The following is a 12,172-nucleotide window of genomic DNA, read 5'->3' as shown; positions in this document are numbered from 1 at the left end:
AATTATATATAACTATATATAAAGATGATGTACCAGAAGAACAAATACAAAATTAATGAGCAGTGGATCTGTATGATAGAAGTGTTGCAACGGGCAGGAATGAAAGCTATTCTAGAAGACAAGATATGCCTGAGTGACCAAACTGAAATGCCAGATGTGCATTCCTACTTTTTCTCCCCAAATAGCACGTGAATAATCCTTGAACTCTGAGTACAATTTTGGTATTGAGCAACAATGGACATAATTCTTCCTCCCTTCCCTGCTACCTCCTCCCCTAATCCATCCTGTAGCCCTGTCTGTTCTTTGGCTTTGTTTTCTATCTTGCATTGCTTCTAAGCATGAACAGAGACAGCACAGAGGCACATCAGCTTGACTAAGTTATTGTAGGTATATTATTAGAGTAACTCCATTTCTACAGATTACCTTCTGTTAAATATCAGCTAGTGATTCCAGATCCAAAAACATGGTTTTAGCATCAGTTACGGAACACTCAAGAAGTCTAGTCAACATTTTCCAAGGTTATTTTTGTCACAAAGACATCCTTTTTTTATCTGAAGCCGGCATGCATTTCAATTGCCATATTTATCAACAAGCACATTCAAGTGAAATGTTTTAAAGGCAAGCCTGATAGGAAATAAGGTATGAAGCTACAGTTCAGTTGCTCACATTCCACTCTTCAGTGAGACTGCTGTTTAAACAAGAAAAAAAAAGCCGTTAACAGAAATCTTAAGTATTTTCTTACTTCTCTGCAGTTTGATATTTGAGAATATTTGTAGACTTGCTATTTGAAGATCAATACATCCACTACATTGAAAAGTGATGTCTATTGTTAATGGATACACAAATTAAAGATGAAGTTCATTATATTTCTTATGCTCCTGTTTAACTTACTTTTAGACCATAGGAGAGTAATCATATGAAAAACTGGTAACTGCCCTTTTGAGAATTTTTACTGTGTTCTAAAGGTGTAACTGCATGACCGCATGCATGTTTTAGAGCTTTTCAGTAATTACTTACATTCTTTTAGATACAGAAAGTCCTGTCACCGTTAATTAAGCATTAATGGTGTCCTTAGAGATTGTTTTTGATCACAGGCTTATCAAGCCATACTAAATTAACATGGGTCAACAAATATGTCAGGATATATTATAAGAGATTTTCAGGTCAGTTCTCTGAAGCCTTGTTTAGGACTCCTGGTTCCTTTCACATGCCCCAGACTGAGCTTCCCCTGTGGCAGGCTTGGTGGTGCCAAGGTGCTCTGAAACATTCCTAAAGAGTATTATGCAGATTTCTTCTGCAGGGAGATACACAACAAGTCAGGCAATGAAGAGGAATTACTAGAACAAAATGAACATGCTGCATTTTCCTGACCCAAAAGTAATGCTTTCCAATAAGTCAGTTTTTCAACTGATCGTGTCAGCACATTACCATAGCTACTAATGACTGCCAGGCTTTCTGGATTCTCTTGATGTGAGTAAGAAAACACTAAGTTCAGATATTAAGCCGCTAAGTGGGAAAAACAAAACAAAACCAAACCAAAAAACAGCAGTAAGGAAAATCCACACTGGAGTAGAATGTCAACATTCTCTCACAACTGATCTCTGCAGCATTTCAGGTCTTGTTTTTCAGCTAATCTTCCTGCAGACAAACAGATTTAAGTCTGTGGAAGACATGTTCACACTCTTCAACTCCATGACTTATATATTATGCAAAAATCTCTTCAGGGAATTTAAATATGCATATGCAAGGAGAGATACTAAGGTGTTCAATTGTAATTAAATAATTTGCACATTGATAAGTTACTGGACTGATCCTTTGCAGTCACTACAAATGCATTAATTTAGATAATAAAGAGAAGGGCTGCATTTGCTTGCATAATTATATAAATAAATATGTACAAACTGGGTTTTAGAAGAAATACATCTATAAAACACATCTATAAAACTGTTTCATAAGACTGCCATGAAATCACTGAAACTAGCCAAACAATGCTATTGCACTGTTTAACATGTACACTTGAATAGCCTTTTGAAAGACATGCATTTGATGTAATCAGAAGACACCAAGTAAAAATCCCACAGTCTTCTAGTCCTGAACATTTTTTTTTCATTCTTGATCATAGTCCAAGGAAAACATTCATATAGAGTCTGAGGAAAATATTTTCTTCCTTATAATTAAAATTAGTTGAACTTAGGTATTTTCTAAAACATACACAGTAGAAACTTGCCCACACAAGAGCAGAAAACAGAACTAAATCCACTTTCTATTAAATAAGAAACAGTACTGAATTGTATCCCACTATGGTGTACAAAGCATACTTGTATAATCTTATCAAGACTGCAACTGACAATGTAAGAATAGATTACAATAATCCAAAAAAGGCCTAGAAAATTTTCTGCAACATTAGTGCTATGAATCCTCCTCTATAAAAACTCAGATATTAGGAAAAAAGAAAAAAAAATCAAAAAGGAAAGAAAAAACAGTATTGTCATGCTAAATTATTAGAATTCTGAGGGTTTGTAGGTTGGCTGGTTGGTTTTGTTTGTTTTTCTGTAGAGTTAACTGCTTCAGTTACTAGCGGTTTAACTTCCCAGGCAAGGGGAGGCAGGCAAAATAAAGAAAGGTTTTTCAGTGTGGCTAAACTAATAGCCTAAAATATCTTATTCGTGACAGAACTCAATTTCATTAAATAGTCTCACAGCCTCAAAAGCATTGAATAAGGAATTAAAATAAAATAAGAATCTGAATTACTCCTCTCTTCCTCCCCCAAATAAAAGTCCTCTCCACATGCCATATTCCTCATTGTTCTAAGTTATGGACCCTACACCACAAATCTACCACAAAAATGGGCTTGGGCTGTGAATCACTGTATGTGGCAAATACCAAAGTGAAGAAGCTGAGGGAAGACTGTTAACCACACACATCTGAAGATAAATTAAAAATATAGGTTATGATTAAGTCTTACAGAAAGCAGATTAAATAGCAGATTGCACTGACACCACCTATCTTATACATTTTTTCAGAATACCTACCACATACTATTCATTGCTTTTGTGCAGAGAGAAGTAGCTCTCATCTCCCAAACCACTTTTCATGTATAGATATAACTGCTAACCCTGATTGTTGTTACACTTTGATTACAGTGAAACAAGAATAAAAATATATTGGAGTTAACTCCTTGTGTTGCAAGAGGGGAAAAGCACCTCAAAAAAAGGTGAACACAAAATCCATGAGAGATCGACTCCAAGAGCTTAAACTAAAAGCTAAGAAACTACAAATAGATGGAGAAAATAACAGTGCAACTGTGCAAGAAGAAGAGCAGGAGAAATTTGAACAGCAGGCCATTATTTATGAAAAAGAGCCCACAACTGAAAGGCACTTGCACGAAATCCAGAAGCTTCAGAATGAAATTAATAATCTGGTGGAGGAAGTTCATAAATTCAGTCAACAACAAAAAAGCCTTATATCTTCAATAGGAAGGTTCAGCATTCTTAAAAAGGAATCTAACATAACAAGAGAAATAAAAATTCAAGCAGAGCACATACAGAACTGTTTGGATGACTTGTCAAAAACAGCAAAAAAAGGCTGAAAATGAACATGGGCCATCATGTGCCACAGTAAGAATTCTAGCTTCCCAGCATGCTTTCTTGTCCCTGCGTTATCTAAATGCTATGCTCTCGTACAATGATGCTATAGCAGCTAAGCAAGAGAAATGTAGAATGTTTATCACCCACCAGCTTGAAGTAGCTGGTAAAGAGTTATCTGAGGAAGAAAACCACATGCTCCAACAAGGAAAATGGGAAATTTTCAATGAAAATCTACTCACTGAAGTAAAAATTACTAAAGCTCAGCTTTCAGAGATCGAACAGAGACACAAAGAACTAGTCAATTTGGAGAACCAGATGAAAGACCTACAGGAACTTTTCATCCAGATCTCAGTTCTGGCAGAAGAACAAGGGGAGATGATCAACAACATTGAAATCTGTATGAACAGCACTCAAGAATATATTCAAGCTTCTAATGAAACATTTGAGCTTGCAGTCAAGTATCAAAAAAGAAACCCTTGCAAAGCAATATGCTGCTGGTGTTGTCCCTGCTGCAAATGACAAAACAAATAAACTGTTTGAAACACTAATGCTTCCTATTTAGTATACTAATCTTGTAAAAGAGTCCTTCCCATTTCCCCTTTCACAAAAGCTCTCAGGAAAAATTGCATTGTTTTTTCCAAACAGAGCTAGAAGCATGTACATACAAATTCTTTATTTTATGGTTTTCACAAAAACACATGAACTGGAGGAAAGGATAAAAGAACACAAGTGACACTTTTGCTTTTACCTCTCAAAACTAAAACCATGCAGCAACAAACTACCTGTGATTCTGGGAAGCATTCAAAATGTTGTTAGAGACGGATTTTATAAGAACAGTTTAGTTACCTTTCACAAGACAGTAATTAACATTTCTAATTGCCTTGTGTGTTTTTTGCACTCATCTTCACTTGGTTCAAATTCTAATTTATTTATTCCCCACACCCCAGGAACCTGAAATTCAACAACAAAAAATAGAACCTATTTAAAGCAGACATCATTAGCAAAAAAAAACAGAACATGATGCCTAAACCAAAAAAACAAGTCAGAAAATAGTTATCAGGAGTGTCTCAATACTACATCTACCAGAAAAGTTACTTGCAAGATTACTTATCTACTTAACACCATGAAATAATGCTCATGTTATAGGAAGAGAGTGTGTAGTCTTATGGAATGCAAAACAGGCATTGGGTTATTTATTTTAATGTTGTATTTCTTACAGACAGGTGCTGAGCTGGTATTTTCTGAACACATTAAAGACCACTAACAGCAGGTGACCATGTCACCAAACCTACAGGGACACTTGTTAGCAGCCCTCCAAGAAGCCAAGCATTAAGAAACTGACAGACATATTTACATTATTCAAATATATAGAGAGATCCCTATCAGGAGAGGATAGGGGAATATGATACTTTATTACACAGTGACAAGCACATTCTTACTGCTCTATAACCTGTTTAGATATGCAGTTGCCTCTTCAGGCTGATTTTTACTAATACAAAAATGAAGGAAAAAAAGGTAATTTAAAAATAGAACTCCATCCTCGTAAAACATAATCTATAACCAGAGAATTATTTAGCATGGAAGGAACTTGTCTTCATAGTCTTCTTGCAGTGGGAAGTCCAGAACTGGACACACTTATAGGACATGCATTTATTTGTACTGCTACAGGAGTGGCTAGAAGAACTAGCTGAGGATTTCCAGAACTCTAAGTGGCTCCATGAAATTCTGTTCATTGTAGAAGCCTAGCATCCTGGAACAGGCTGCCCAGGGGGGTTGTAGAGTCTCTTTCTCTGGAGATATTAAAAACCTGCCTGGATACATTCCTGTGCGATCTACTCTAGGTGATCCTGCTATGGCAGGGAAGTTGGACTAGATGATCTTTTGAGATTCCTTCCAACCCCTAACATTCTGTGATTCTGTGATACTCAAGTAAGTATGCAAAAAGGATTCTTAAAGTTGTAAACTTGAAGACCTCTTTTGAGTACCTTAAACTGAGCAGCTAACCATTAAACTCAACCTGTCCCTGAAAGGTACCTTAGATGTTGTTTATAAAATGGCTAAATTAGAAAGACAGGGGGTATTACATTACTTTGTTTTGCAGCAGTATTTAGTGCTGCAGTGAAGAGAAACAAGTCGTAAGGAGTGCTTAGGAGTCCCAATGGTTGATTTCTGCCCTATACCCAACCCATTTTGGAACTGAATGAGAAATGGTGCTCTAATGCAATTTAACAGAAAATAACAATGCAACTGAGGCAAAATGATTCCCAAAGAGAGAAACAAAAATACAGTAAAACCAAACACCAAACCTGGAATGTATTTCTAAACTCTTTTATGCTGCTCAAAGACACAATCAATACCACTGTATCTGTAAACAGTCAGAGAAGTCAGCAGCAAATTGCACTGCAATGCTACAAGAAACCAAGTGAGCTAGATGTTTTTAATTGCATATAGTGGAAAAAAAACCCACATCAAACCAATCTACTATCGAAAGGGACTAAGAATTATTTTCACATTCCTTCCATCCCAGCTTAAAATTGCAACTGAAATTAACTGTTATCAAAGTACAACCAGAAGTCTGAACTATAAAGTGAGAAAGATTATTTATACACTAGTGACAAAATATAAAATTAGGCAATTGCACCATTGATACCATTCCATTAAATAATCTCCTTTAACTGTTGTATATACAAAAGCTACCTTAATTTTACAAGAGCAAAGTAAAAATTAGCCAATAACAAAGGCAAAGAAAAAAGTTGATCTGGCAAACATGCTCTACCATATAGTATGTATGCACATAAACATATTTAATATACACAGAAATATGCACTAGACAGAAACAACCCCCCATTTTCTTTTCAGTGGTGCCCAGTGACAGGACAAAGAGCAATGGATACAAAGTGCAATGCAGAAAATTTCGTCTGAAAATCTTCTTCACTTTGAGGGTGACAGAGCACTGGAAGAGGCTACCCACTGAGGTTAATCCACCTGGATTTGGTCCCAGACAACCTGCTCTAGGTGAACCTATTTTAGCAAGGGGTTTGAAAGGTCCCTTCCAAACCCTACCACTCTGTGATTGTTTTCACTTTTAGCAGAACAAAAGTACACAATAGATAGCCTTTTACTGCAATCCTGTGCCCTTAAAAAGGCATTACACTACTTTTGTGAAAGATTACTTGAGACAGCACCAACAGATGAGAAAACCAAATTACAACAATCACCTGTTTTACCCAGCATCCCCCACACAGGAGTGTTCACACAAGCATCCTTATCTGTAGGAGAAATGAATTCCTGGACTAGCCCTTCCTCTTTGCACAACAGGTATGTTTCTTCAACGCAGTCTCGCTCAACAAGAGCTGCATGTTAAATTCTGGGAAAAAAACTCTCAAGTTTTACTAATATTCAAGAAGACAGATGCCTGTTCATAGACAAGTAAATAAGTGGAGCAGTTTTCAGCTGTATATTGGTTAGAAAATGGCAAAATAGAAACATACATGACATGCTGGAGAACAACTGAGAAGAGAAATTGGTTTGATTTGGATTAAATTAACGAGGCAGGAATTATAAAAATATAGTTATCTTTATTTTCCAAAAAAACCCACCCCAAAATTATGTACAAAACTAATTAAACTTATTTACAGGTTCTATTCCATCATGAATTCTACCAGGATGCTTATGGGCAACTTCAGTACAATTTAGAGAATTCAGAAAATGGAAGAGGCTAAGCCACAAAATAGCTTCACCCCACCTATAAAATCAGAGGCAAGCCAGGACTCTAGGAAAAGCTGAGAATGTCGGTTTTACTCCCGAGGACAGAGCAGGAATTTGGAGATGGTCCCTAGGTCCCTCTTTGGTGGCAGGCTCCAGCACAGCAAGTTCTATAATCTGATTTGTGGATAATGTGCCACAAATCCAAAGGAAAAGGGACCTGCCTGTCTGAACAGTGCAAGAACTGAACTGTCTGAACAGTGCAAGAAAAGCCGCAGCTTTATGGCAGGCAGGGTCACTCCAGCAGCAGGCAGGGAGCAGGACCCCTGGGCAGGCAGGTCCAGGGAGAAGCCAGGTCCGGGTGCTGATTTCTCCGATTTCACCACGAATACAGAGCGAGAGCAGAGGGAAGTCCAAAATTAGTGCAAAAATGAGAGAGCCTAGACCGCTTCCTGGTCACTCTATTTAAGACCTTCCTAGACAATGTGTCCAATATATACCGGGTGCGAAGAATCCAGCCAATCACAGTTCCACACAGCTTCCCCCATGGGTAAATACATGTGAGGGACCTCCACCCCGGCGGGAAGAATGGACGCTTTTTTACCTGTCCCCCAGGAGGAGGAGAAGGAAATTTCTCGCCTTTGTCTTCCCCCATTCAAACCTCCACCGATAGAGGTGGGAGAAGGGAGGGTTTGGAGCACCACATAACAGAGAGAAACAGAAAAACTTGTGGAAAGGTATTTCTTAATATAACGTATTATTAACTGAAAGTAGTATAAACTACAACTTTTATTGACATAATGAGAACTTGATATTGAGTATTCAAATCGACTAACAGCCCAAAATTTGCAGTAATCACAAAAATAATTTTAATGTTTTCTTTAGTTACATAGCTATACAGAAGAACAGCTCAAAGTAGAGCTGCCTCTGTTCTAGTAAGAAATGTGAACTATTAATAACTAGAACCCCTCATCACCAAAGTAATAGGTTGAAAGTAGTTTCTACTATAAACAAATGAAAAAAAACCCACCAACCTGCCTAGCGTTTTGTATTGTGTCCAATACAAAAATACCAGCCATAGCCCATAGACTTGTATTTCCTATTGCATGTTTCATGTCAAAGCAAAAAACCCGCAAAAACGCCACAAAAATAAAAAAAAACAACCAAAAACCAACCTTAAAAACAACCCCAAACTAGTATTTGCCTACATAATATGAAGTCTAAATTCTTCTTTCCAATAAAAGAGAAAAAAAATTCTAAGACAAGAAAATTTTGATTTGCATACCTACATAAATCTTCAGGATGCTGACAGAAGAATTGATTCATGAACCTAAGAACCTAAGATCTCTTGCTTTCTACAACTCAATTTCCCCATACTTAACAGACTGATTAACTACCTAAACACTTGAGTGTTAAATAGGTATTGAGCAATGCAAAGAAAGTAGTAGCACAAAATGGAGGAAAAAAAAGATAAAAAAAGGCAAATATAAAATTTAGCTGCTTCAAGTATTTTGTCAGTAACAGCAGTATCATCAGCGCTTTATGAAAACTGTCTTAAAATGATACTGTAATACCTCTGGGGCTGGTAATAAATAAGAAGAGGCCACAGTATCAATTCAATTTCAAGCAGTGAACAATATCAGATCTCTTACATACCCATATTCCTATAATAGAGTGTTTTGTGCCAATCTTAAAACTATATTGCACAATCCAGCCTATACTGTTTCTAGCCTGCTGGGCCTCCATTTCTCCCTGAATAGTTCTTAGGCTCACTATCCATTCCTTTATCAGAGAATGAAAAGCAAGAGTTATCTTCCCTTTAACTTCACTTCTCTCAGCAATGTGTCTTCTTACTCCTACCAAAACGCAGAATTGACACATACATGTGCACTGCAGGATTAGGGCATACTGCTATACAACTGGGATAGAAAAGATGGCAAAAGGAAGACTGGGCCGGTGACTCCCACTCTGCTTTGCTGTATCATGAAGATTCCATCTCAAACTGCTCTGCACTGTGAAATGAGACCTATCTACCCATGATAATTCAAGGTGGTATCTTACTAGAATTTTTCACAGTATAAGGTTGATTATGAATAAAAGACATCTAAGAGGAAATACAGAGACATAAATTGACATTAATTTCCAGTGCTTTCCAGAAAAGACTGTTGCTTGTTTTGGCAGATGTAAAACAAAGGAAGAAAAATATTCTGAGGAAACGGTCTGTTATTCAAAGAAAAAATAGTAAAAGAGTATTTACTGGGAAAAGCTGTTATTAAAATTAAAAAAAAAACCACACAAAACAAACAAACAAAAAAAAAACCCTAGATTTTTAATTTTCCAAAATAAAATATATACAGTTTTCAAGAATCTACTATTGTACTGGAAAAAGTCTTTGCTGTGGGTATGATTTTCCACACCTAATTTGCACACCTTCCTGTAGATTATGATTTAAACACTTTTATTGAACGCATCACAGTCCTATCTGGACAACATATCCAAAACTTTTCTCCCACCACTCCTCTCCACCTTCTTCCAAATACACTCATTAACTTAATTGCTCACCTAGGTATAAATTATAACTACAATGTCTTTCTGGACAGCAAGTTGGCCTCTATAAAGTGATGCATACTGGCACCCATGTACACTGCTTGGAGTGAAGAGCTTTTGGAGATCTCCTTCTGGAGAGGACTGGTCACATCCACACTATAGCACTTAGTCTCTTATGGGCTGTATGTGACACCCCTATGGCATTAGGACAATGGATCTCATGAAAGAATTGCTGATCTCATGAAAGAATTCCTGCTTTTGGCAGAATAGTTGGACTCGATCTCTGGAGGTCCCTTCCAACCTCCATGATATCATATGATTAAAATTTTAGGACATAGCATGAGCACATGCAGTGTGGAAGACCTGATGATGCAGTGTTGGAGACCCTTCCTGAACAGTGGAAGCTGAATTTGGTAATGTTCTACACCCTTACTATCTGACCAAAATATAGTAGTATACATACAGGAAGAGGAAGCATAGGTTTCTCTCCAAGAAGGAATAAGCAAATCAGCTCCCACATACACTGATGCTTCATTGTGCTCGCAGCACCCAAATAACAACAAAAGGGGGAAAAGGAGAGGGAGTGAATAACTAAATTTGTCAGAGTAGACCCACCACATAATTACTGTGCTGTTCGAAATCAGGAAAAAAAATTGTTTACATTAAGGACTGTGCATCAAAGACTGCCAAGTCTTTCCTCCAGTGGGTCAGCCAGACCACACAGCTTGGTGTCATCTGCAAACTTGCTGAGGGTGGACTCAATTCCATTGTCCATACTGCCATCAAAGATGTTAAACAGCACTGGTCCCAACACTGACCTGAGGGACACCACTCATCTCTGGTCTCCATTTGAACACTGAGCCATTGACTGCAACTCTATTGAGAGCTATCATCTAAACGATTCATTATCCAGTGAGTGGTCCATCCCTCAAATCCATATTTTTCCAATGTAGTGACCAGGGTGTCAAGCAGGACAGTGCTGAATGCTTTACATTAAGTCCAAGTAGCTCTTCCCTTATCCACTGATGCTGTAATTCCATAAAAGTCCACCAAATTCAGCAGGCATGATTTGCCATTGGTGAAGCCATGCTGATTACTACTTCTTCTTCATTTTCCATATGCCTTAGCAGAGCCTTACCAGGCACAGCGGTTAAGACTGACTGGCCAGCAGTTTCTGGGATCTTCCTTTTTTTTTCCTTTTTGAAGATGTTTTCCCTTCTCTAGTCAGCAGGAACTTCACCACATTGCCATGACCTTTCAAACGTGATGGACAGCGGTTTGGCAACTTCATCCACTAGTTCCCTCAGGACTCATGGGTAGATCTCATTGGGCTCCATGGTCTTATGCACCTTCAGGATCTTTAGATGGTCCTGAATGTGATCTATGCTTATAGTGGGTGGGCCTTCCTTCTCCCAGTCCCTACCTTTGCCTTCTGGAACTTAGGCAGTGCAGCTAGAGCCCCTGCTGGTGAAGACTGAGGCAAAGACGTGTTTGAATACCTCAGCCTTCTTCTTGTAACTAGGTCTCTACTTTCCTTTTGGAGAGGATCCACATCTTCCCTAGCCTTCTTTTTGTCACTGAGGTACCTGAAGAAACTCTCTTTTTCCTATGTACATAGCCAAATTTAATTCTATCTGCACTTTAGCTTTCCTACCCCAACTCTTGGCTGCTCAGACAACTTCTTTGTAATCCTCCCTTTTAAGCCTATTTTTGCTTCTACTCCCTATAGACTCTCCTTTTGTGCCCAAATAATTCCAGGCAATGTTGTTATAAACAACATTATCTTCTTCCAGGATGAAATACACAGTTATCCAAATTGGGATATGTTATTTTTTTCCCAAAATCTTTAAAGATAAAAATTAGAGATTATTTAGATAAAGGCACTTCATGATTCAGCATGTATTCTACCCATTACATCACATCAAAGTTGCTTATTTGAGGAGAAAGTCTTTTCATCCTCCCAGTACATTTTTAGACCATTTCTTCAAGGACAGTTAGCTCCTACAATAACCGTACCACTGACCTATATCAAATTCAAACAGGTAGAAGAGAGCCAGCAAAACTTGTTTTAATTCATTCACTTCACTCAAAGGCAACAGACAGCAGAATACTTTGCTTTTTGCACCACAGCCAGAAAAATGTCTTTACACAGCCAGAAAGTAAGAAGACTTCAGGAGCTAGTGAGAGAGGTTAGAGAATATAAGATGAGTTTAATCACTAGGACAGAGTTATATAAATTGTATTTTATTTCTTGAAATTCTTGAACAATCACATTTTCAAAAGCACTCAATAACAGCATTCTTCATAATCCAAACCCTAATGCTCTGAGGGCC

At 37.7% G+C, this 12,172-nt stretch overlaps 2 protein-coding genes across 2 annotated transcripts in view; one reads left to right on the top strand and one right to left on the bottom strand.

Moving 5' to 3' along the window:
• ARL13B (ADP ribosylation factor like GTPase 13B) overlaps positions 1-12,172 on the bottom strand; it is a 59,219-nt gene that overhangs the window by 36,481 nt on the left and 10,566 nt on the right. The gene's annotated exons all lie outside the window — the stretch shown is intronic.
• STX19 (syntaxin 19) lies at positions 3,230-4,106 on the top strand. The gene is given in 2 exon segments (XM_054383447.1): positions 3,230-3,577; positions 3,579-4,106. Coding segments are annotated over 2 exon segments (876 nt in total).

The sequence above is a fragment of the Indicator indicator genome, chromosome 1 (genome assembly GCF_027791375.1).
Source record: "Indicator indicator isolate 239-I01 chromosome 1, UM_Iind_1.1, whole genome shotgun sequence".
Lineage (NCBI taxonomy): Eukaryota > Metazoa > Chordata > Aves > Piciformes > Indicatoridae > Indicator > Indicator indicator.
The sequence above is the reverse complement of the archived record's forward strand: the minus strand, read 5'-3'. Positions and strand labels throughout refer to the sequence as shown.